This window comes from Stegostoma tigrinum, chromosome 1, assembly GCF_030684315.1.
Source record: "Stegostoma tigrinum isolate sSteTig4 chromosome 1, sSteTig4.hap1, whole genome shotgun sequence".
NCBI classification, from domain to species: Eukaryota; Metazoa; Chordata; class Chondrichthyes; order Orectolobiformes; family Stegostomatidae; genus Stegostoma; species Stegostoma tigrinum.
This window is the reverse complement of record NC_081354.1, coordinates 118,959,587-118,987,018: the sequence shown is the minus strand read 5'-3', so window position 1 is coordinate 118,987,018 and position 27,432 is coordinate 118,959,587. Positions and strand designations below refer to the sequence as shown.

The following is a 27,432-nucleotide window of genomic DNA, read 5'->3' as shown; positions in this document are numbered from 1 at the left end:
ATAAATATATTTAGCTGTCTTTTGTAGCAGAACTCAGTGTGTCATGAACTTTACCAATCAGTAAATTATCTAAAGAACACCCAGCTGAGTAACCAATGATAGGTTTGCTTGTTAACTACCAGCATCAGCTTTTATATGCCGTTGTGTCAAAACTAACAAAGAAACCTACAGCACAGGACAGGCCCTTCGGCCCTCCAAGCCTGCGCCGATCAAGATCCTCTGTGTAACCTGTCATCTATTTTCTAACAGTCTGTGTCCATTTGTTCCCCGCCCATCCATGTACCTGTCCAAATACATCTTAAAAGACGCTAACGTGTCTGCGTCTACCACCTCCCCTGGCAACGCGTTCCAGGCACCCACCACCCTCTGTGTAAAGAACTTTCCATGCATATCTCCCTTAAACTTTCCTCCTCTCACTTTGAACACATGACCCCTAATAATTGAGTCCCCCACTCTGGGAAAAAGCTTTTTGCTATCCACCCTGTCTATACCCTGCATGATTTTGTAGAACTCAATCAGGTCCCCCCTCAATCTCTGTCTTTCTAATGAAAATAATCCTAATCTATTCAACCTCTCTTCATAGCTAGCTCCCTCCATACCAGGCAACATCCTGGTGAACCTCCTCTGCACCCTCTCCAAAGCATCCACATTCTTTTGGTAATGTGGCGACCAGAGCTGTACACAGTACTCCAAATGTGGCCGAACCAAAGCCCTATACAACTGCAGCATGACCTGCCAACTCTTGTACTCAATACCCCGCCCAATGAAGGAAAGTATGCCATATGCCTTCTTGACCACCCTATTGACCAGTGTTGTCACCTTCAGGGAACAATGGACCTGAACACCCAGATCTCTCTGTACATCAATTTTCCCTAGGACTTTTCCATTTACTGTATAGTTCGGCCTTGAATTTGATCTTCCAAAATGCATCACCTCGCATTTGCCCGGATTGAACTCCATCTGCCATTTATCTGCCCAACTCTCCAGTCTGTCTATATTCTGCTGTAATTTCTGACAGTCCCCTTCACTATCAGCTACTCCACCAATCTGTGTCATCAGCAAACTTGCTGATCAGACCACCTACACCTTCCTCCAGATCATTGACATATATCACAAACAGCAGTGGTCCCAGCACAGATCCCTGTGGAACACCACCCTCTGTCTCCTGTTGCCCAGCCAGTTTTTTTATCCATCTAGCTAGCATACCCTGGACCCCATGTGACTTCACTTTCTCCATTAGCCTGCCATGGGGAACCTTATCAAACGCCTTAATGAAGTCCATGTAAATTACATCTACAGCCTTTCCCTCATCAATCAACTTTGTCACGTCCTCAAAGAATTCTATTATGCTGGTAAGACATGACCTTCCCTGTACAAAACCATGTTGCCTATCACTGATAAGCCCATTTTCTTCCAAATGGGAATAGATCCTATCCCTAAGTATCTTCTCCAGTAGCTTCCCTACCACTGATGTCAGGCTCACCGGTCGACAATTACCTGGATTATCTTTGCTGCCCTTTTTAAACAAGGGGACATTAGCAAGTCTCCAGTCCTCTGGGACCTCACCCGTGTCTAAGGACACTGCAAAGATATCTGTTAGGGCCCCGGCTATTTCCTCTCTCGCTTCCCTCAGAATCTGGGATCGATCCCATCTGGACCTGGGGACTTGTCCACCTTAATTTCTTTTAGGATACCTAACACTTCCTCCTTCCTTATGTCAACTTGACCTAGACTAAGCAAACATCTATCCCTAACCTCAACATCCGTCATGTCCCTCTCCTTGGTGAATACCGATGCCTGTCCACAAACCTTAAGTGTCTTAACTGAAGTTGGGATTTAGTCTTTTCCACCTCTCCTGTCATCATATTCTTCTCCTTGTAGATCCTTTAGAAGATTTCAAAACTGGAACTGATAGTTACAACTTCCTGTTGGTACTCCTTCCAGATAGAGGGTGCTCACCGCAGACAGAAACTATTTCCATTAATGAAAAATAATACAAATTTAAGCCGGTGATGTGAAAAATATCTTTTTCATGAATGATTATAATCAAGAACGCATTGCCTTGAATTGTGGCAGATTCATTTGCTGTTTTCAAAGATAATTAGTTAAGTATTTAAAATAAAGCTAGTGGAATTCAAAATTGTCTCCTTCCATGTGGTAACCATTTAGTGATCATATTATGCCTAACAAGCCCCATGTCAACAGAAACCGATCAACAAACGACTCAAGAAACTATGTGATGGAACTTAAGAGCTGATCCCTTATGAAGCACAGGAAAAATGTTCAAACCCATGGGAAATTAATGGAGGATGCAGACTACTATGTAAAGACTGTCTTTCACCATGGCTTTTTTACGAATCAACTTATCGCATAAAAAAACCCTAGCCTTTATCATTTCCTGTCTCTAATGGTTATGCCCATCTGTTACATTTCTTTCCTATATTGCTGCAGTTGCATTACAACAGAAATTGATGTGATGGAAGATGTTGAGATGGACATTCAAATAACTTATTTCTGTTTTACTGTAACTGTGATTAAGATAATGAAGATGGGAAAAATCAGGCTGCAGAAAAGTTACAAGATTAATCTCTTCCCTATTGTCCTCTTGTGACACAAGTTTCCTTAATTCCATGCTTCAGCTCATACTTTTTAATCATAGGAGGTAGTATTTGGCATTAGAATAAGGGACTCAGGAGTAATGATGCCAGAATAGAGAAGACTTGTAAAATGCTCATAAGATTTGGGTTCCAGCATTCATGAGACAAAGGATGTTCAAAGAAGATTATACTTACAAGGCTTCTGAATGTGTGGCAACTAGAACAGGGAATTAATTTGTATTTCTATCGACCACATTGCTGTAGGTCTGGAGTTTCCTTCCCTAAAAAGGACATTAGTGAATCAGATGGGTTTTTCAGACAAATGATAGTAGTAGTTTAGTTCCAGATTTCTTAAATTTAAATTCCACCATCTACTGAGGTAGAATTCAAACCCAGGTCCACAGAACGTTATCTGGGTTTCTGGATTAATAGTCTGGTGATAATATCATTAGGTCATCACCCCCTGTCCCCCTCTAATAATCAGAACTTAATATAAAATTGCATTAACAGAAATGATATTAACTAGTTTGTATATATTTATTCTAAGACATGGAAAAGATTTATACTCTTTAATATTTTTCTTGTCAGTTTTTAGTTCAGTTACAATAACTAATCCTAATCAACTTAAATTTTCATTGACTACACCATATTATCTGCATATTGGGCTCGCTGTTGTTAATTATTCCATCCCACCAGTTGTATCACAATTCACAGCTGTGCAGATTGTACAGTTCATATTATGTCCAGTTTGCTATTTATATTAACAATGCCTTTAATCTGTTGATGCATGACTGAACAAGTTGTGCCAGATCCACATCTTTGCCAAGAATGTGGAGTGTCAGTTAAGTCCCATCTGCCAAATCAACAATGAGTCAGGACAAATATCTGCAAGTGTGTCATAGAAAACATTATGTTACCAGATTTAGTGAAAAGTTATGTACTGTTCTTACCAGATAATATTTCAACCAGTCTTTATTCTGACAGCTTGTACACTTTCACATTATCTACAATTCAAAATACAGAAAGTACAAAGATACAGAAATAGGATATATGATGTGAATATTTTTACGGATTTCCTCAGATGTTAAGGTAAAATGATAAACCACCTTTTCTAAGATGAAATTTAATAACAGAAGGAAACCACATAACAGGCATTTTTTTAAGAACTTTTTTGTTTACAAAGGCTGGCTTAGCTTCAAAATCCTTCTGTGCATTTTTACTTGTTTACAAAATCAAAGTTCTGCTATAACATTTGCTCAAACACAGAAAAGTAATTCTATTAAAAGATTTTACCTGAGAATAACATTTAAAACTAAGCACTAAAAATACAAAACTTTTATTTTTATTACTTTAATTCACAACCAAGTGAGTTATTCGCATTACAGAGATCCAATGGAAATGTCCTTTGGCCTAGTTCTCGTTCAGATCGTAGTTGTCTAAGGTGTTGTTTCATTTCCTTGGTAACGTGATATATTCTTCCTTCCACATCTGGGACAGGGGCAACTACAATTTTGTCATCAGCTTTCTTCTCAAAGTCTAAGGAAAAATAATTATAACTAAATCACGAGCCAGATGGAGCTAATGAAAAACAATTGTTTGCTTTTATTGGTAGCCAGCAACTTACAAAACAAAATTGCAACATCTTTGAAATAAGTGGTATTGAGAAAGCAATTTGACCAGTGGCACACAGCTGAGAAATATTCAATTTTTTCCCCATCTTCAACAGGTTAGTATTGATTTTTGTTCATTTGTGAATGTGGGCAGGACTGGCTAGGTCAGCATTTAAAAGTCAACCACATTGCTGTGGGTTTGCAGTCAAATGTAGGCCAAATCAGGTAAGAAAGCAGATTTCCTAAAGGGCAATAGTGAACTAGATGGGTTCTTAATGACAATCGATACTTTTCACATGGTCGCTACTTGGTTAGCTTTCAATTCCAGATTTTATGGAATTCAAATTTCACCATGTGCCAAGGTCAGATTCGAACCCATTTACCTACAACATTAGCCCAGGCTTCTTGATCACTAAATCAGCAACATTACAATATTACTATTGGACTACTATCTTCCCGTAAACTATGCATTCTTGCATGACAGAATTTCATGTTGTCTATGAAAAATTTTGCAGTACATTTGCATGAAATAACTTACATTCATTACAGCTCAAGTAATATGAAAGAAGAAAATCATCTGCAGTTGGATTTTCCAATTTTACATTCATTTTGTTAATCTGCATGTGGATAGAAACTAAAATTGCAGTTTTCCAATTTCAGTCTACTATATCCCTTTGGCAAAGTACAATTACAGATGCAAATATTTTCTCAGAATAAAATACACAATTTAATGTCAATTGCATTGTCAGAAATTATAATACTGAAGTACTACATTGCTCTACAGCAAACAAGTGCAGTTCAGGCTTCACTAAAATTCTATCTTGTGTACATATATTCATTATAAAAATTCTGAAAGCCTTTTGGAAAAGCTGTTTTCATTACAGACGGTTAAGAGCGTATTTGATAGTGTGTTCAAATTTCAAACTCAAAATCCATTCTAGGGTTTCCACTGGTTACTTAGTCAACAGCATGAATTTATCAAAGTGTTTTATTTTAATTTACCTTACACAAGCTCTTTAAATGCAATTGTGGAAACATTTGACATGGTTTAATAGTAGTGTCAACAAATAGGTGGAAGAAAAGCTACCTGAAAGATGAAAGCGCAAATCTGTGGAGTGGAGTGAATATATTTTTTCCAGAGACATGATAGACCGAACATCCTGTGTTTGGTTTGATTCACTTAATGACTATTAATGAAATCTAATATTTAGGACTTTAAGGCACAGTTACTTTTTTGTTTTGGGAAGACCTCTACTACCTCTACATTCATATAATATCAAAGTCCACCGCATTGGTCCCTGTAAGATACGCTGTAGGAAAATCAGTTGTGGAATCTGGAAGATTAGCTAATTTAACTAGCTCAAATAAATTTACCTGTTATGGATGCAGCTTGGGAGATTTTGATCAAACTCATCCGATGTCCAGATTTACATTTCTTGAGTCCCTGCAGAATTTTTACTGATTCAAAATGGTTAATGACAACAGTGGAGAGACTGGGAGCAGTTTCTGTGTCAACCAGCCATTGACAATCACGAAACATCACATAGCCATCTTTCCCCTGCAGCAAAGCAATTTTTTTTTAGTCATTATAAAGGTATCATTAAACAACTGTAAAATCTGTGGGGAGGGTCACCTGTCCATGTCTACTTACACCAACAGATAACATTGTGACCAGAACCTTACATGACAAGTGAGAAACATTGAACCACACCTAACATATTTAACAGTTCCAGATGGAGCTTTTTAGTTTAACCTCTTTCTTTAAAAGCCGTAATTTCCTCAGAACCACTGAATTCAACAGAGAATATTTCAAGTAACCGATGTATCTGAATTTAATCTTTGTTCAGTTTAAAGGAGAAAAAGGGAAAGAAAGAAACAAGCTCCAGCCATAGCATCCTATTCTGCCACCATCTTGGTCAAAGTTTGATCAACCAGTTGGAATCTAAAAGATTTTGGTCTATCACACACATTTGAAAAAAAAAACACGTCATTTCTGCAAGAGAAGAAAAAGAAACAGGAAGTTATAGATCTATCAGACTTATATCAATAGCAGGAAAATCAGAAAAGGACATGACTGGTTAAGAGGAACAAGGATGCTTATAGGTTTAGGAAACAAGGATCAGATAAGGCTCTAGAGGCACACAAGTTAGCCAGGAAGGAGCTGAAGAAAGGGCTCAGGAGAGCTATAAGGGGGCATGAAAAAGCCTTGGCAGATAGGATCACGGAAAACTCCAAGGTTTTTTAATGTATGTCAGGAATAAGAGAATGACCAGAGAAAGGGTAGGACCAATCAAGGATTGTAAAGGGAATTTGTGCAGAGCCTAAACAGGTAGGAGAGGTCCTTAATGAATACTTTTCTTCAATATTCACAACTGAGAGGAACCTAGTTGTACAGGAGGACAGTGTGAAACAGGCTGGTAGACTAGAGGAGGTCGATATTAGCAAGGAAGAGGTATTAGGAATTTTGAGGAACTTGAAGATAGATATGCCCTGGGCATGATGGGATTTATCCAAGGATTCTATGGGAAGTGACAGAAGAGATCGCAGGGCCTTTGGCGATGATCTTTTCGCCCTCACAGTCCATGGGTATAGTGCCAGAAGATTGGAGAGTGCCAAACGTCATTCCCTTGTTCAAAAATGTATATAGGGACAACGCTGGAAATTACAGGCCAGTTAGTCTTGTGTCAGTGGTGGGCAAACTTGGTCGAGTGATAGAATTTATGATCACTTGGATAGGCACAGTTTGATTTGTGATAGTCAGCATGGATTTGTGAGAGATAGATCATGTCTCACAAACCTTATTGAATTCTTTGAAGAGGTGACCAAACAAGTGGATGAAGGTAGAGCAGTGGATGTGGTATACATGGATTTTACTAAGGTATTTGTATTTGGTAAGGTTCCCCATGTTAGGTTCATGCAGAAAGTAAGGAGGCATGGGATTGGGGGAAATGTGGTAGATTAGATTCAGAATTGGCTGACCCTTAGAAGACAAAGGGTGGTGGTGGACAGAAAATGTTCAACATGGCGCTCAGTTACAAGTGGTGCACCACAAGGATCTGTTCCAGGTCCTCTCCTATTTGTGATTTTTGTAATGATTCGAATGTAGGAGTGGAAGGGTGGATTAGTAATTTCACGGACCATACGAAGGTGGGTCACGTTGTGGATAGTGCGGAGGGCTGTTCCAAGTTACAAAGGGACATTGATAGGATGCAGAGCTGGGCTGAGAAGTGGCACTTGGAGTTTAACCCTGAAAATCACCCTGCGAGGTGATTCACTGTGGAAGGACAAACTTGAAAGCAGAATACAGGGTTAACGGAAGGATTCTTGGCAGTGTAGAGGAGTAGAGGGATCTTGGGGTTCATGTCCAGTGTCCCTTAAAAGCTGCCACCCAGGTGCATAGAATTGTGAAGGTGGTATATGGTGTGTTAGCTTTCATTAATAGAGGGATTGAGTTCAAGAGTCATGAAGTTATGCTCCAGCTATACGAAAAAGCCTGGTTTGGCCATATGTGAAGTATTGTGTCCAGCTCTGGTCACCTCATTACAGGAAAGATGTGGAAAAATTAGAAAAGGTGCAGGGGAGATTTACCAGGATGTTGCCTGGAATAAAGGGAAGGACTTACAAGGAAAGGTTGGGAGAACTAGGACTTTTTCCTCTTTAGAGCAACGAAGGATGACAGACGACTTGATAGTGGTGTACAAAATGATCAGAGGTATAGATAGAGTAGACAGCCAGAGACTTTTTCCTAGGGTGGAGGTAGCTATTATGAGGGGACATAGTTTTAAAGTGAGTGGAGGTAGATATAGGGGAGATGTCAGAGGTAGGTTCTTTACTCGGAGAGTAGAGGGGCGTGGAATGCCACCGGAGAGAGTGGTGGAGTCAGCCTCATTAGGGGCATTTAAGCAGCTATTAGATAGGCGTATGGATGATAATAAAAGGTAGGGGTGCAGGTTAGATAGACATTAGGTTCAGGGTAAAAGCTCAGCACAACATCGTGGGCCAAAGGGCTTGCACTGTGCTGTACTGTTCTGTTCTGTGTTCTATGTTCTATAAATGGATATTCGGATAAGAGTGATCTGATTATGCATAATCAGCATGATTTGTGAATAGAAAACTATTCAACAAATTTTGTTTGTTATTGCTACTAATGAAGTTGGTAAGAGGGAGTCGACAGATATATTTGAATTTTCAGAAGGCTTTTCACAAGAACCACAGGAGCTCGTTAATTAATGCACACGAGATAGAATGTAATTTAAGGCACAGATTAAGGATTGGCTAACAGACAGAAAACAGTAGCAGTAAATGGCTCATTCTCATGTTGGCAAACTGAGTAGGGGGTTACCACAAGGATTACTACTTGGGCCGTAGCTGTTAACAATATATGTCAGTAACTTGGACATGTGGCCCAAATGCAATATTTCCAAATTTGCAGATGATACAAAGCTAAGTTTTGTTATGAAGATTACGTAAAATGTTTTTCAGGAGGATTTAGACAGAATTAGTGATTGAGCAAGAACATAGCATTATATTTTTCCACATTATTTGTCATCTACTATCAATAAATATACAGATGATTTATTATGGTGATAGGTTGAAAAGTGTAGATGTGCAAAGGGACTTAGAAGTTCTTATCATTGAAGGATGACTTTGAGGCATTGTAAGTGGTTATTCAAGGAAATGGAATGTTCTTCTTCAATCGCAAGAGGATTGGAATACAGGAGCAATAAAGTCTTGCTTCAATAGTGTAGAAGCTTGGTTAGACTACACCTGGAGTACTGTGTGTGTTTTGGTCTCCTTATCTTCAGAAAGGCATTACTGCCATAGAGGGAGTGCAGGGAAGGTTCACCAGATTTGTTCTTAGAATTGTAAGACTATCTTATGAAGACTGGGCAAACTGTATGAGTTTTGAAAAATGTTCTCACTGAAACCTACAGAATACTTAATCACATCTACCCTATCTATCCTTTTAAGATGTTTCCCCTTGTTGGTGAATAGCTGATGTTCCTTTGTTCAAGAAGGGAAATACAGAATCCAGGAAACTATAGACCAGTGAGTCTTACATCACTAGTTGGGAAGTTTTTGGAGAGAATTCTTAGGGATAGGATTATTGCATATTTGGAAAACCATGGCCTAATTAGGGCAGGCCATGCCTTGCTAATTGATTTTTTTTCCTGAGTAAGTGACAAAGGTGATCGATGAAGTTAGTGCAGTGAATGTTGTGTACGTGGATTTTAGTAAGGCTTTCTACAAGATCCCTCATGGCAGGTCATTCAGAAGATTAAGATGCATGAGATCCACGGTGACTGGGATGCTTGGATTCAAAACTAGCTTGCCCAGAGATGCAGAGGGTAGTGGGTGGAAGGGTGTTTTTCTGGTTGGAGGTCCGTGACTAACCCGTGTTATACGTGCAAGAAGTGTGTCCAGCCGCAGCTCTTGTTAGACCGCATGACAGCTCTGGAGCTGCGGATGGACTCACTTTGGAGCATCCGCGGTGCTGAGGAAGCGAAAGGGTGACCAAAAGGCAGAAAAAAAAGCAGGAAGGCAGTGCAAGGGTCCCCTGCGGTCATCTCCCCCCAAAACAGGTATACTGTTTTCGATACTGCTGGGGTAGATGGCCCATCAGGAGAAAGCAGCAGTAGCCAGGTTCATGGCACCAAAAGGGCAGGAAAAAGAGTGGAAGGGCTATAGTCGTAGGGGATTCGATTGTAAGGGGAGTAGATAGGTGATTCTGCGGTTGAAAACGAGATTCCCGAATGGTATACTGCCTCTCAGTCAGGGATGTCTTAGATCGAATGCATGACATTCTAAAGAGGGTGGGTGAACAGCCAGCTGTCGTGGTGCATATAGGCACCAATGATATAGGTAAAAAATGGGATGAGGTCCTACAAGCAGAATTTAGGGAGTGAGGAGCCAAGTTAAAAAGTAGGACCTCAGATAGTAATCTCAGGATTGCTACCAGTGCCACATGCTAGTCAGAGTAGAAATGAAAGAATAGGCAGGTGAAATGAGTGGCTTGACAGATGTGCAGGAGGGAGGAGTTCAGATTTTTGGGACATTGGGACCGGTTCTGGGGGAGGTGGAACTATTACAAATCAGATGGTCTGCATCTGGGCAGGGCCAGAACCAATGTCTTAAGGGCGGCTTTTGCTAACATTGTTGGGGACGGTTTAAACTAATGTGGCAGGGGGATGGGAACCAAATGAGGAGGTTAGTGGACAGTAAGGAGGTAGTAACTAAAGCCTGTGAGGAATTAGATAATGAGGTCAGTGTGACTAAGGGGAAGAGTAGGCAGAGAGCAGATGATGAACGCAATGGAACAGGTGGTCTGAGGTGCACTTGTTGTAATGCGAGAAGTGTAGTAGGTAAGGAATATGAACTTGGGGCTTGGATTAGTACCTGGGAGTATGATGTTATCGCTATTCCTGAGACTTGATTGAGGGAAGGGCAAGATTGGCAACAAAATATCCCAAGATATAGATGCTTCAGGCAGTATAGACAGGGCGGTAAAAGGGGTGGAGGAGTTGCATTACTGGTCAAAGAGGATATCACAGCTGTGCTGGAGGAGGTCACTATGGCAGACTCGAGCAGTGAGTCAATATGGGCAGAGCTCAGAAATAGGAAGGGTGCGGTAACAATGTTGGGGCTGTACTGTAGGCTTCCAAACAGCAAGCATGAGATAGAGGTACAAATATGTAGACCGATTATGGAAAGATGTAGGAGCAACAGGGTAGTGGTGATGGGAGATTTTAATTTTTCCAACATTGACTGGGATTCACTTAGTGTTGTTAGGGGTTTAGATGGAGCAGAATTTGTAAGGAGCGTCCAAGAGGGTTTTCTCGAGCAGTATGTAAATAGTCCAAATCAGGAAGGGGCCATACTGGACCTGGTGTTGGGGAATCAGCCCAACCAGGTGGTTGAAGTTTCAGTCAGGGATTACTTTGGGAATAGCGATCACAACTCTGTAAATTTTAAAATACTCACAGACAAAGACAAAACTGGTCCTAAAGTAAGAATGCTGAATTGGGGGAAGGCCAACTATAGCAAAATTCGGCAGGAGCTGGGGAATGTGGATTGGCAGCAGTTGTTTGAGGGTAAATCCACATTTGGTATTTGGGAGGCTTTTAAAAGAGAGGGTGATTAGAGTGCAGGACAGACATATCCCTGTGAAAATGAGAGACAGAAAGTGCAAGATGAGGGAACCATGGATGACAGGTGAAATTGAGAGACTAGTAAAGAGGAAAAAGGAAGCACATGTAAGGTCTAGGTGACTGAAAACAGATGAAGCTTTGGATGAATATCGGGAAAGTAGGACCAATCTCAAATGAGGAATTAAGAGAGCTAAAAGGAGTCATGAAATATTTTTAGCAAACAGGGTTGAAGAAAATCCCAAAGCCTTTCATTCATACATAAGGAGCAATAGGTTAACTAGAGAAAGGATTGGCCCACTCAAGGGCAAAGGAGGGAAGTTATGCCAGGAGTCAGAGAAAATGAGATTCTTAATGAGTACTTTGAGTCGGTATTCACTAAGGAGAGGGGCATGACGGATGTTGAGGTTAGGGATAGATATTTGATTACTTTAGGTCAAGTCGGCATAAGAAGGGGGGAAATTCTTGGGTATTCTAAAAGGCATTAGGGTGGACAAGTCCCCAGGTCCGAATGGGATCTATCCCAGGTTACTGAGGGAAGCGAGAGAGGAAATACCTGGGGCCTTAACAGATATCTTTGCAACATCCTTGACCACAGGTGAGGTCCGAGAAGACTGGAGAATTGCTAATGTTGTCCCCTTGTTTAAGAAGGGTAGCAAGGATAATCCAGGTAATTACAGACCGGTGAGCCTGACATCAGTGGTGGGGAAGCTGCTGGAGAAGATACTGAGGGATAAGATCTATTTACATTTGAAAGAAAATGGGCTTATTAGTGATAGGCAGCATGGTTTTGTGCAGGGAAGGTCATGTCTTACCAACTTGATAGAATTCTTTGAAGAAGTGACAAAGTTGATAGATGAGGGAAGGGTTGTAGATGTCATATACATGGACTTCAGTGAGGTGTTTGATAAGGTTCCCCATGGTAAGCTGATAGAGAAAGTGAAGTTGCATGGGGTCCATGGTGTACTAGCTAGATGGATAGAGAACTGGCTGGGCAACAGGAGACAGTTGTAGTGGAAGGGAGTTTCTCAAAATGGAGAACAGTGACCAGTGGTGTTCCACAGGGATGCGTGTTGGGAATACTGTTATTTGTGATATGCATAAATGATCTGGAGGAAGACATAGTTGGTCTGATTAGAAAGTTTGCAGATGACACGAAGATTGGTGGAGTAGAAGATAGTGAAGGGGACTGTTGGAAAATGCAGCAGAATATAGATAGATTGGAGAATCGGGCGGAGAAATGGCAGATGGAGTTCAATCCAGGCAAATGCAAGGTGATACATTTTGGAAGATCCAATTCAGGAGCGAACTATATGGAAAATGGAAAAGCCCTGGGGAAAATTGATGCACAGAGAGATCTGGGTGTTCAGGTCCATTGTACCCTGAAGGTGGCAACACAAGTCAGTAGAGTGGTCAAGAAGGCATACGGCGTGCTTTCATTCATTGGACGGGTATTGAGGATAAGAGTTGGCAGGTCATGTTACAGTTGTATAGGACTTTGTTTCGACCACATTTGGAATACACCGTATAGTTCCGCACCACATTACCAAAAGGATGTGGATGCTTTGGAGCAGGTGCAGAGGAGGTTCACCAGGATGTTGCCTGTCATGGAGGGTGCTAGCTATGAAGAGAGGTTGAGTAGATTAGGACTATGTACATTAGAAAGATGGAGGTTGAGGGGGGAAACCTGATTGAGGTCTACAAATTCACGACAGATATAGACAGGGTGGATAGCAAGAAGCTTTTTCCTAGAGTGGGGGACTCAATTACTACGGGTCACGATTTCAACGTAACAGAAGAGAAGTTTAAGGGAGATACGCATGGAAATTTCTTTATGCAGAGGGTGGTGGGTGCCTGAAACACGTTGCCAGCAGTGATGGTAGAGGCAGGCACAATCGCATCATTTAAGATGTATCTCGACAGGTACATGACAGGGCAGGTATTTCCTTGCACAAAACTGTGCTATCTATCCCTAATAAACCCATTTTCTTTTAAATGTAAATAGATCCACTCCCTCAGAGGGATACAGATCCTTGGAAAATAGGCGACAGGTTTAGACAGAGGATCTGGATTGGCGCAGACTTGGAGGGCCAAAGGGCCTCTTCCTATGCTGTAATTTTCTTTGTTTTTTGTTCTAATGCTGTTCCGTCAGGATCTATACTGGGACTCTGCTGTTTGAGATATACATAAATGACTTGGGTGAAAATCTAGATTTGTAGTTAGTAAGTTTGCAGACGATACAAAGATCAGTGGAGTTGTGGATAGTGTAATAGATTGTCAAAGGATACAGCAGAATATAGATCAGTTGCAGATATGGGCTGAGAAATGGCAGACTTAGTTTAATCTGGGTAAATGTGAGGTGTTGACACCTTGGGAGATCAAATATTAAGGAAAAATATACAGTTAATGGCAGGACCCTGAACAGCACTGATGGACAGAGGGATACTGGGGTTCAAGTCCATAGCTCCCTGAAAGTAGCCACACAAGTAAAGGTGGTGTATGGCATGCTTTCCTTTTTTGATCAGGGAATGGAGTACAAGAGTCAGGACGTCATGTTGCAGCTCTACAAGACTTTGGTTTGGCCACACTTTGAGTATTGCATTCAATTCTGTCCAAAACCTCCACATCCTTCCTGTAGAGGATACAGATGTAGTTTACCAGGATGCTGCTGGATTAGAGAGAGTATGAGCTACATGGAGAGGCCAGAAAAACTCGATTTGTTTTCTCTGGAGCAGTGCGTACTGAGGGAGGACTTGATAGAAGTCTAGAAAATTATTAAATGCATAGACAGTGTTGACAGTCAAAATAATTTTCTTCAGAGTTGACATTTCTAACACTACAGTGCATACATTTAAGGTAAGAGGGGGGCAAGTTCAAAGGGGATGTGAGGCTCAAGTTTCTTTCGAAAATTTGTCCACAAAATCATGAGGGGTATAGACAGGGTGGTTAGCAAGGAACTTTTTCCCAGAGTAGACTCAATTACTAGGGGTCATGAGTTCAAAGTGAGAGGAGGAATGTTTAAGGGAGAAATGCGTGTAAAGTTCTATACGCAGAGGGTGGTGGGTGCCTGGAACGTGTTGCCAGCGGAGGTGGTAGACGCAGACACGTTAGCATCTTTTAGGATATATCTGGACAGGTACATGGACGGGCAGGGAACAAATGGACACAGACCTATAGAAAATAGATGACAGGTTAGACAGAGGATCTTGATTGGCGCAGGCTTGGAGGGCCGAAGGGCCTGTTCCTGTGCTGTAGTTTTCTTTGTTCTTTGTAAATAGAGAATGGTGGGAGTCTGGAAGATGCTGTCAGGGGTATGAAAAGGTATCTCCTCTTGTGGGAAAATCAAGGACTAGGGGTCACATATCCATTTAAGACAGAGATAAGGAGAGTTACTTTCTCACCAAATGTTATGTCTTTGCAACACTCCTACCACCTTTCCAGGAAGAGGGTCCTTGAATAATTTAAGACAAGAGTTAAATAAATTCTTGACAAACAAGGGTTTGAAAGATTGAGGATAGGCAGAAATATAGAGGAATGAAATCAGCCATGATTTTATTGAAAGGTACAGCAGACTGAAGAAGCCAAACAGCTGACACCTCCTCCTAATTCATAAGCTCATATGAACTGGAAACTCCCATCAGTATGCGAAGACTTAGAAAATCAGTGTGCAAATTTGTATTACTTACAGCTTTACTAATCCTCTTAATTTCAAAATAACTTAAGTTATGTCTATTGCGAATAATTCTTCCAAAGTTTTGGGGTCAAGGCATAGAAGCTGAAAGCAGAATTAGAACATAGAACATAGAACATAGAACATAGAACATAGAACAGTACAGCACAGAACAGGCCCTTCAGCCCACAATGTTGTGCCGACCATTGATCCTCATGGATGCACCCTCAAATTTCTGTGACCATATGCATGTCCAGCAGTCTCTTAAATGACCCCAATGACCTTGCTTCCACAACTGCTGCTGGCAACGCATTCCATGCTCTCACAACTCTCTGCGTAAAGAATTGAAGGCCTGTATCTTCTAAGACCTCAACATATACTTTATCCCATATCTTGTTTGTTGGCACAGACAGATGTATGTCATGTTCCAAACAGGTCTGTCAGTCAGCTTCTGAAATTATAGCAGGAGACCAGCAAGACCCATAGGGAATTTTGGTGTTATAACAAATGTCCTATAATGTAACACGGGATAAAGAGAAGAAAATTGACAGCTAGAAAGTAGTTACTCGATAGGTTAATTCTTCAGCAAAAAACGCTAAAATGACAAATTAATTTTAAAATATTAACATTTGTATGCTGATACCATTAACGATAATTGAGATTGAAGTATATTAAAATTTATGACACAGAACTCATACACTTATGATCTACACATAATTTTCGTTGTTTTTCAGAAATAGTGCCAAGGGTACAACATCACTACTTACTTTTGCCAGATATTCCTTGATTGCAAGCAAGTACGTTCTATTCCTGTCCAAGTACTGCCCCTGTACCTTCACAGAGTCTGCAACAATCCTGTGACCTGGTTCTGCACTTGGATCAAATCCAAACTCTAATCCTGCCACTTGAGGGAACCTTTAAAATACGAAACCTAAATGAAGTTTCAAATATTGAGTGGATTTTATTAAGATGTTTAGCTGCTCTTATAACATTTAATTGTTTAGAAAATTAATAATTTAATATTGAAGTTGACCTATGTTCTATTCAATATTTAATTTAGATCAAGCCATTCTTGATTGTCTGAACAAAGTATTCTATATCTATTCAAGTCGCATTAATTTTATTTTAGAGGAATTTACTCAAATGAAAATGTGTATCCAATGGAGGCTGATGCAGTTCTGTTACGAAAGGGATAAATATTTTAAAATCAAATATCAAAATGGAGTCAGATTACAATTGGTACACCATTTATAGATTTATTTTACTTTCCATGTAATGGACAGTAGAACAGGAGATGTGCTAAATTGTGATAACAGAAGTATGTTTAATGAAGTGTGGCAGGAAGTAAGTAGATCCTTACATAAACTGTACACCATACAGACAATTATGGGAGCCAAGTCTCATTCTCTTCCCTTGCCCTGAGCAGAAGTTAGGCATTTGTCCATCTCAGGTGTACCATTATTTCTCATTGAGACTTCAACTCAAACTGAGACACCCAGCACAAACCAATGAAACCAGTGTATATTTTAGCACAGCTGCAGGCCTATGGCTGTTTATCAGAACCCACAGGGCCTTACAAAATAGTTTTTAGTCTGCACCCTGGAGAAATGCTGACAATTTGGTTGACAGTGGTACAGTGGCAAGAATCATAGAATCCCTACGGCACGGAAAGCTGTCATTGGGCCTCTGGACTCAGCAGCAACCCTCTGAACAGCATCCAACCCCGACCCAATCCCCACCCTATCCTCATAGCTCCATGAAAACTGGTATCTAATTTCACCATGTACCTGTGTAGAGGAAAGCTAGTTTCAGTCTTGTCTAAGGTATCATTGGTTCTGCTATAACCCAGTAGTTGCGTTCCTCTGCAACATCGCACTATAGAAATAAACAAGCCTGTGGGCAGAGCAGGGTGGGAGTAGACCACCAAACAAAAATCGCTCAAAAGTGATATCGCATAAAGGATAGCACAGTTTGAATAAATGTTTAATTTATATCTCTATGAAATAAAAGTAAATTTAACACCTTATCTTGAAAAAAGTGTCAAGATTCCTGGGATTGTACTCATTAGAGTTTAGAAGGTTGAGGGGAGATCTAATAGAGACTTACAGGATAATGTATGGTTTAGAAGGGGTAGATGCTGGGAAGTTGTTTCCATTAGGCGGGGAGACTAGGACCCATGGGCATAGCCTTAGAATTAGAGGGGGTAAATTTAAAATGGAAATGAGGAGACATTTCTTCAGCCAAAGATGGGTGGGCTTGGGGAATTCATTGCCACGGAGCGCAGTGGAGGCCGAGATGTTAGATGCCTTCAAGGCAGACGTCGATAAATTCTTGATCTCACAAGGAATCAAGGGCTACAGGGAGAGTGCAGGGAAGTGGAGTTGAAATGCCCATCAGCCATGATTAAATGGCAGAGTGGACTCGATGGGCCGAATGGCCTTACTTCCACTCCTATGTCTTATGGTCTTATGACTTGATGGGTGAGGAGCTTTTGAGATTGCTGTGTTAGGTGATGCAGGGGCTGAGGGTCATCATCACCACCTTCATGTGCAGTTGTGGTTGCAGGGTTCGGGTGAAAAATAGTTAATCCAAAAATGGATGGCTGTGGTTCATCGTTTTCTGACTGTTTCTTGGGGGTTGGCTAAAAAAAGGTATCCAGTTTATCTGCTTTTCCCTTTTTCATGAAAAAGCTATTCATAGGATGCCAATTAAGTCCTTATTCCATGAACTTTTGCCATGTTGCATTCTGCATTGTAATCGTTGTCCTGCAAGAGCTGCAACTGCTTCTCAATTTCCCTCAGGATAGAAGACAAAACAGAAGTGGAAAGCTGTCATGATGCTGTGTCCTGGACTACTATTACTTCATCTTCCACTTCCCCCTCAGCAACAAGTTGTTGTAGGGAGGTCTTCACAGTGGGACTCAAGCAGCTCTTCAAAGTCCTCACTCTCCACTTCTTCAAATTCAACTTGCTTTGCAAGATCAACACAATGCTCTTTGATTCTTGGGAGCTCCTCTGACAGATCAAAGACTTAAAAATCTTAAATAAAAATCTGGGAGAAGCTTCTGCCAAACTGCATGCAAGCAGTCCGTTACTGATATCACCCCAGACCTCCACAATAATATCAATTGCATTCTTGATGTTAAAGCTCTTCCAAAATTGAAGCATACTGTCCTTATCCCCTCAGTGGCTGCAACCAGCCTCTTAAATGTGCTCATTAAATAATATGCTTTAATTGAAGGAGAGGGGTTGTGTTTGGGGTTTAGAAATTGCACTTTGATGTTTTCAGAAAGCTCACCTATGGTGGTGGTATAGCTTGGCACATTATCCAGATGAGGAGCTCCTGGGAATCGTGTTACAGCTAACACAATTTTGTGTTTTAGAAATAGCATTCCCTTATTTGTCAGTCACATTGTGGCCAATTTGGGTTGCCAGAACACGCGTTATAGCGGAACCGACTGTATATGCAGTGCATCCCCAGCAATAGCCTCTCGTCTCATCTCCCCACTGTCGCTTTGACAGTTTAGCACTGACTAATTTTTTGTTACTTCTTTGTCCTCATTTACATGCTGCCTTTGTAACAGCAACTGCAGAGACAGAGTCAGCTTCTTTTTGTATGCTTATATGACAGCGCTACCTTTCCCTTTATTTATTCTAACCAATTATCAGACTAACATCCACTGATAGATGAAATATATTTTTCACCGGACAAATATCAAGGCCACCAAATGTCAAGTCACTCTCAACTTCTTTCTGGTCATTGAGAACAATTGGAATAACTGAGAATTACCTAGATGGTTCATAACTTTGTTAGATTGGGGTTGTATTAGATTTCAATCAGATTGATGACCTCAATATCCATGGCTTTGTTATATCCAGAGCAATTCAATTCTTCTTTTGGCTTCTCATTCTCCATTATTAGAACATAAAAGGAGTTTACCCCATCAAGCCATATCACTTTCCCACACTATTTAAGTAATTATTCTTCAGAAATCAATAGATTTCTGACTTCAGTTTGTGCAATGATTGACCTTCTACACTCTTCCGGTATCAAGAATTCCAAAGATTCACCACCCTGAGTGAAGAAGGACCTCCCCAGTCTTAAGTGGCCTTCCCTTAACCTGAGGCAATGTCCCCGGGTTGAGTCACTAGCCTGGGGAAATATCCTAACTATATTCACCTGTCATGATGTGTATTGGTTTTGTAACTTTCAATGAGATCAGCTCTCATTCTTTAACTCAGTTGCCTCAGTTTTTCCTCAAACACTGCCACCATCTCAGGGATTATTCTGGTAAACCTCAGTGCAGACTCTCTATGGATTAGATAAGGAGATGAAAGCTATACATAATACTACAAGTGAGGTGTCACCAAGACTCCATACAACTCCAGCAAGACATCATCTTTCAGTACACAAATCCTTTCAAAATGAATCTTATTTTTATTCACATGTGGAGTGTGAGCATCACCAGCTCGGCTAAAATACCAGAGATAATGGGAACTGCAGATGCTGGAGATTCCAAGATAATAAAATGTGAGGCTGGATGAACACAGCAGGCCAAGCAGCATCTCAGGAGCACAAAAGCTGACGTTTCGGGCCTAGACCCTTCATCAGAGAGGGGGATGGGGGGAGGGAACTGGAATAAATAGGGAGAGAGGGGGAGGCGGACCGAAGATGGAGAGTAAAGAAGATAGGTGGAGAGGGTGTAGGTGGGGAGGTAGGGAGGGGATAGGTCAGTCCAGGGAAGACGGACAGGTCAAGGAGGTGGGATGAGGTTAGTAGGTAGCGGGGGGTGCGGCTTGGGGTGGGAGGAAGGGATGGGTGAGAGGAAGAACCGGTTAGGGAGGCAGAGACAGGTTGGACTGGTTTTGGGATGCAGTGGGTGGGGGGGAAGAGCTGGGCTGGTTGTGTGGTGCAGTGGGGGGAGGGGATGAACTGGGCTGGTTTAGGGATGCAGTGGGGGAAGGGGAGATTTTGAAACTGGTGAAGTCCACATTGATACCATATGGCTGCAGGGTTCCCAGGCGGAATATGAGTTGCTGTTCCTGCAACCTTCGGGTGGCATCATTGTGGCAGTGCAGGAGGCCCATGATGGACATGTCATCAAGAGAATGGGAGGGGGAGTGGAAATGGTTTGCGACTGGGAGGTGCAGTTGTTTGTTGCGAACTGAGCGGAGGTGTTCTGCAAAGCGGTCCCCAAGCCTCCGCTTGGTTTCCCCAATGTAGAGAAAGCCGCACCGGGTACAGTGGATGCAGTATACCACATTGGCAGATGTGCAGGTGAACCTCTGCTTAATGTGGAATGTCATCTTGGGGCCTGGGATGGGGGTGAGGGAGGAGGTGTGGGGACAAGTGTAGCATTTCCTGCGGTTGCAGGGGAAGGTGCCGGGTGTGGTGGGGTTGGAGGGCAGTGTGGAGCGAACAAGGGAGTCACGGAGAGAGTGGTCTCTCCGGAAAGCAGACAGGGGTGGGGATGGAAAAATGTCTTGGGTGGTGGGGTCGGATTGTAAATGGCGGAAGTGTCGGAGGATAATGCGTTGTATCCGGAGGTTGGTAGGGTGGTGTGAGAGAACGAGGGGGATCCTCTTGGGGCGGTTGTGGCGGGGGCGGGGTGTGAGGGATGTGTCGCGGGAAATGCGGGAGACGCGGTCAAGGGCGTTCTCAATCACCGTGGGGGGGAAGTTGCGGTCCTTAAAGAACTTGGACATCTGGGATGTGCGGGAGTGGAATGTCTTATCGTGGGAGCAGATGCGGCGGAGGCGGAGGAATTGGGAATAGGGGATGGAATTTTTGCAGGTGGGTGGGTGGGAGGAGGTGTATTCTAGGTAGCTGTGGGAGTCGGTGGGCTTGAAATGGACATCAGTTACAAGCTGGTTGCCTGAGATGGAGACTGAGAGGTCCAGGAAGGTGAGGGATGTGCTGGAGATGGCCCAGGTGAACTGAAGGTTGGGGTGGAAGGTGTTGGTGAAGTGGATGAACTGTTCGAGCTCCTCTGGGGAGCAAGAGGCGGCGCCGATACAGTCATCAATGTACCGGAGGAAGAGGTGGGGTTTGGGGCCTGTGTAGGTGCGGAAGATGGACTGTTCCACGTAACCTACAAAGAGGCAGGCATAGCTGGGGCCCATGTGGGTGCCCATGGCCACCCCCTTAGTCTGTAGGAAGTGGGAGGAGTCAAAAGAGAAGTTGTTGAGTGTGAGGACGAGTTCCGCTAGGTGGATGAGAGTGTCGGTGGAGGGGGCCTGGTCGGGCCTGCGGGACAGGAAGAAGCGGAGGGCCTTGAGGCCATCTCCATGCGGAATGCAGGTGTACAGGGACTGGACGTCCATGGTGAATATGAGGTGTTGGGGGCCAGGGAATTGGAAGTCCTGGAGGAGGTGGAGGGCGTGGGTGGTGTCACGGACATAGGTGGGGAGTTCCTGGACCAAAGGGGAGAAAATGGAGTCCAGATAGGTGGAGATGAGTTCGGTGGGGCAGGAGCAGGCTGAGACGATGGGTCGACCAGGGCAGGCAGGTTTGTGGATTTTGGGAAGGAGATAGAAACGGGCCGTGCGGGGTTGGGGAACAATGAGGTTGGAGGCTGTGGGTGGGAGGTCCCCTGAGGTGATGAGGTCATGAATGGTGTTGGAGATGATGGTTTGGTGCTCGGGTGTGGGGTCATGATCGAGGAGGCGGTAGGAGGTGGTGTCGGAGAGTTGGCGTCTGGCCTCGGCGATGTAGAGGTCAGTACGCCATACTACCACTGCGCCACCCTTGTCTGCGGGTTTGATGGTGAGGTTGGGGTTGGAGCGGAGGGAGCGGAGGGCTGCCCGTTCTGCGGGGGAGAGGTTGGAGTGGGTGAGAGGGGTGGAGAGGTTGAGGCGGTTAATGTCTCGACGGCAGTTGGAGATGAAGAGGTCGAGGGAGGGTAGGAGGCCTGGGGGTGGTGTCCAGGAGGAGGACTTGTGTTGGAAGCGGGTGAAGGGGTCAGTGGAAGGAGGGTTGGGTTCCCGGTTGAAGAAGTAGGCTAAAATACCCTTTTGTTTTGTAATTGCATGCTGCTCCTAGATACTACCTTTTAACGATTTATAGACAAGGACAACCCACATCCATTTTCAATCTCTCCGCATTTAAAGCAATACTCTGCCTTCCTACGTTTTCTGCCGATTAATAAATTCACATATTATATTATATCTGCAATGTTCTAGCCCATTTGCTTAACCTGTCCAAGTTTTCTTGAAGCCTCCTTGCCACCTCCTCACAACTTGCATTTCACAACTTCCTCATGTCATCAGCAACTGTAGAAATATTACAGATGGTTCCCACATATAGTAGATAGACTGTGAATTGTTATTAGCCTCGCACCATCCTTTGCAGTGCCCCCAATAGTAACATGCAGCCATCCTGAGATGGATCTATTTATTTCTCTGCTTTCTATCTACTGACAATTCTCAATCTATACTAGTATATTCCTCTCAAACCCATGCACTCAATTTTATTTACCAAGTACTTGTGTGGGAATTTATGAAAAGCCTTCTGAAAATCCAAATTCACAATATCCACTGGTTCTTCTTTGATAATGCTGCAAGTGATATCCTCAAAAAAAATGCATCAGATTTTTACATCATGATTTCCCCTTCAGAAATCCATGTTGAACCTACCTAATTTTGCTAAACTTTCCTAAATATTTAGTTATCACATCCTTAACAGTAGACTCCCCCACCACAGATGTCAAGCTAACTGGATGGGAAATGTTACCTCCACAATTTTGTGTTATTCATTCCTGCCAGGCCTCCAATTTCTGCACCCCATTTCAACACAGCCACCTTCCAGCCCCTTGGGTTCCCAACCTACCCACAGTGAAAGCCCAATGCTCACTTCAGTACGGACACCATCAAGATTCTTTCAATCAGGATTGTAGTACTCACTACTGACTTCTGGAACTATGATACTACAAGAGGTGCCAGCCAATCAGATTAGCTAACAACAGTTCTCAAGATTAGTTCTTGTCCACTGAGGTCCACTTCAATGAGTCCACCTGCAAGTATATTATCACTGTGGGAGCAGGATCTTTTTAAGTTGACTGGTTTAGAACTGATCCTTTGCAGGTACAGCCATATGCCACCTCCTGATAAAATCTAGCCCCAGCAATGTTGAGTTGCCACACTACATCTCCACCAATTTCCCCAGGTGTTGTGCAGGGATCTACACACAAGTGAAAAAAAAATCAAAAAAGAAACAAGGTGGCATGTTGATCAGCAAGCACAGACCCTTGGAGCATAGTTCAGGCAGAACATTGCATACCTTCTCCTCTTCAATCCATTTGTTAGTAATAGCTAAGTAGGGCCTCCTGCCTCCTGGTTTGAGAGTCTAAATGGGATCACCAGTCAAAATGTTGGGGTCACAGACTTTGATGCAGAAATGGCTGCTGTGGAGCTCCAACCACAGGCTATCAGCCTTCAAATCTCCTATGTTTTGGGAAAATGGAAACAAGAAATTTGCCTGATCTTATAGGCTTTTATCTTAAAAACCCTGCAAATTAAACAGCCTTCCTCTTGCTCTCCGCTCTCACTGACATTCCAAACTCTGCTTCTCCTACAGGTCCGGGGCCGCCACAACTTTCAAGCACCAACATGATCCAAATGGAAAAACATTTTAGTAAGCACTGAGCTATGATGTAATACTTCCACATGGTTCCGTGTGCCCTCCTCATCTGCCTTATTCAAAAGGCATCTTGATGTATATTCAATTAAGCACACAAATGTGTTTACTTAATTTCTGTACTCATTTTCAACTTTGCTTCTTTCCCTTCTAAACCTTATTCAGATTCCCATCCAGTGCCACACTACTTTTAACTTTATCCAACACCAGAAAATCTCCATATGATGATACTAGCTACAGCCCTATTTAGATGCAACTGATCCAATTTTGAGGATACAAACCATATTTTGCTACAGCCGCAACTTTTTCTATCAGACGTTTTCCCGTGTCGTAATATTTAAATGTGCTAAGAACTTAGTGAAAAATACATTAATGATTTCCTGGTTTAGCAAATTTTCTGAAATGTGTGTACTAGGTTCAGTATAATCATTAACATTCCTAACATGGAGTCAACTACATCACGAACATCCAATAAAATTTTTGCTGTTGCATAAACAAATACTCTGCTTCGTTTAGTAAATTCTTTGCATTAAGTCAACCATGCAATTTCAAGATTGGGTACTTTGGGACCTGTGACCCTCAGTTTTAATACAGTCATTATCCATAAAGTTAGAGTTCTAAATTGGGGCAAGGCCAATTTTGATGGTATTAGACAGGAACTTTCAAAAGTTGAAAGCTATTCGCAGGTAAAAGGATGCCTGGCAATTAGGTTTAAGGTAAGAGAGAAAGATTTAAAAGGGACCTGAGGGGCAAATTTTTCACAGAAAGGGTGGTGTGTATATGGAAGGAGCCGCCAGAAGACACAGTAGAGGTGGGTACACTTACAACATTTAAAGATATCTGAACAGTTACATGGATAGAAAAGGTTTAAAGGGATATGGGCCAGAAGCAAGCAAATGGGACTAGGTCAGCTCACGAAACCTGGTCGGCAGGGACAAGTTGGGCCGAAGGTTTTGTTTCCATGCTGTACAAATCTATGATTGTAAGATAATGAAAACTTCAGAAATACTTACCTTCCATCGAGTTCTGGATACATACTGACTCCATTTTCTAAAGCATCCAACAGCTGTTCTGCCGTCACCTGAACAACCAACAGTGGGTCCACAATAGGCAGAACCAACAAAAGATCATGCATGGTGAAGTCACCTGGTGGATGTAAGCGATCTGAACGTAATGTACCTAGAAATTTGAAAACAATGATTAAATCTACAAAATCGTACCAGACCAAGTCCAACATGTTTCTGTAGTTCTACGAGACTAAAAATTGATGTACGTGTGTTTTTGCACTGAAACTTTATGCTATTTCCTTACTTGTCTAAACGTAACATGCAGATGACCATGACCTGTGCTGTCGACCGACTACACATTCTGCATGCAGAATTCAACAGCAATGTGAGACTAGCCTCTGGCTTTCCTCTGAATGAAAGGAAACACACTCATTGATGGTCAGTATCTGACTGCAATTGACAACAAAATACAGTATGAGGGCAGAGAGGGTCAAGTTTCCACAGGATCTCCAGAAGGACCTCAAGGTATGCCCTCTGAATGATGAGTGAGAGTAGGTCATCTGGAGCAAGGAGTTTGGTGCCGAGAATCTAGCAGCAGTGTTAAGGAAAATTCAAAGGCCTCAAGGGCTGGGAAGTGAATGAATCCTCATATAACATTTACCTTTTGCATCATTAACCTCTCATGCTGCTAAAATGGACCATATCAACGATCATTTACTCATTAACAATCCCTAACATGAAGATCATAAGTCTTATATTTCAGATATGCCACCTCATCTTTATACCCACCTCTTGCTGTTTCCAAATACCTCCAACTATTCAGCCATGATAGACAAATCACTTTCAGATACAGAATCATTCAGATTCTAACTTCTTTTTGCAGATCAAAATGAAATAAATTTGAAGGGAGCAAAGCAGACACATCAGGGATTAGGACTGCCTCCCAGCCTTACGAAGGAGATTTATCTGCACTTCATGTACCTGTAGCATTACAGGACCCATCATTCAGCATCACCAAGAACAGTGAGGGTGGTCATGTGTTACGGTCTTCATCCTTTCTTAACTCCCACCTCACTCTTCTCCTAATATCTGGCATGGGTCAAGCTGCAGATGAAATAACATGGGCCTGTTGCGGTCCAACCTGTGTCACTTCCCTCTATCCAAACCAATACTTACAATTTTTCTGTTTTCAAATATCTAACGGTCCCACCCAAACACCCACTGCTGCCTCAAAGATGAGAGAAATAGCAGACTTCTGATAAGGAAGCAGCATCATTGATGTGATTTTTTCAGTCAATAGTTCAGGAGCTGCACTCTAGAATTAATGCTACATCAATATTAGTACGTAATGAGTCACCTCGAAGATGAGGACTGCAGTCAGACTTCAGGGAGAAAGAATAGCTTAGGTGCCAGTTGTCAGGAGGGTGCAAATGCAAAGGCGTTCTGAAACAGGGATCTTAGGTGATGCCTTCAAATGGGACAGCCTACAGGAGAATGCTGACAAGTTGTGACATTTAGCGAATTGACAAGCCTGATGCTGTCAAGGAGCATGAATGAGTCTGACTCCAGTGTGGTACATTGGAGTGTTCAGAGCTTGGATCCCATCCAATTAGCTACATGACAGCACTTGTGACCCACCTGAAATGCAGCATTTGCTGGCTGCTGATTCAGCTTCCTGCATGGGTGGAAGCTACACAATATCTCAGTGGACGCTCAATCTGATGTTATGAGGTTCATACGTGCTTCTCAAGGCCTGAGTCAGACTGCTACCATCATGGCTCCAGATTTCTGCTCTAAAAATAAATGCAAGTTCTTGAGGGAGTCCAACAATCTTTGCTCCACCAGATTACTAGAACTTGGAAATTTCTGCTCAAAAAAAACCAAAAGTGGCACTACTGAGCACAAATCTGCCGTCCTCTCTTCAGGAGCTTTGATGCTACTACCACCGCCACCAGTGGCAAAGTGCTCTCAAGCAGCAACAGGTGCCACCATCCAGAGATAATACACTTCAAAGCAATTTTTTGGTCCTTTTAGGACCAGACACTTGAGGATATTTTCCAATGCTGTCTGCAGACTTTCCCTTAAGTCAACAGATTTACACCAGTCACATTGCAGTCAATAATAAATGTATAGAAGGCAGGCAACACACATCAAGATATGCACTAAGGAAATACATAAGAATGAAAGAAAAAATCAGTTGTTTAAAGTTAATTGTTTTTGATAAAAATAGTTGACAATTTGTTTTGCTTTGTGCACTCGATGGGTCAAAAGGCCTATTTCCTGTGCTGTAGAACTCAAAGGCAATGACTCAAGGTTACTCATGGTGGCTTTCATCGCAAGATCCTGGACAAGAGAATACAGTGGTGGTGAGTATCATATGAATGGTAAATTAGGGAATGGGGAAGCCATAGTGATATTGGAATGTTTTCTTAAGTGAGCTTGATAGAGTTTTTACAACAATTGGCAGCAGTTACACAGCTCCCATCAGGCAATGATGTTTTACTGAATTCAAATTTAACCAGTCATGATGGCATTCAAACCCATGTTCCCAGAACATTAGCCTGGGTTCTGGATTATTAGTAAAGAGATATTACCACTACTCCACACTCCCCTTGATTGAAAAGACTCTCACTCAATAGATTTCTAGGCCTAAGCCTTTCAAAATTGACAAGATGTGGAAAAATGTCAGCTATCAATAACAGGCCTCGTGAAGGATAAGACTTTCTTGCTAGTTCTTTCCCCCTTGTCCTCACTGAAGGATGTGCCATG

At 42.4% G+C, this 27,432-nt stretch overlaps 1 protein-coding gene across 1 annotated transcript in view; it reads right to left on the bottom strand.

Annotated features, from left to right (window-relative positions):
- Nucleotides 1-3,551: 3,551 nt before the first annotated feature.
- LOC125451506 (trifunctional nucleotide phosphoesterase protein YfkN-like) overlaps nucleotides 3,552-27,432 on the bottom strand; it is a 55,037-nt gene continuing 31,156 nt past the window's right edge. The window contains exons 5-8 of the mRNA XM_059648210.1: nucleotides 24,670-24,835; nucleotides 15,790-15,937; nucleotides 5,582-5,765; nucleotides 3,552-4,133 (exon numbers count right to left, since the gene is read on the bottom strand). Of these exons, the coding sequence (XP_059504193.1) occupies nucleotides 3,943-4,133; nucleotides 5,582-5,765; nucleotides 15,790-15,937; nucleotides 24,670-24,835 (689 nt within the window). The 3' untranslated portion in view covers nucleotides 3,552-3,942. The remainder of the gene's footprint in view (nucleotides 4,134-5,581; nucleotides 5,766-15,789; nucleotides 15,938-24,669; nucleotides 24,836-27,432) is intronic.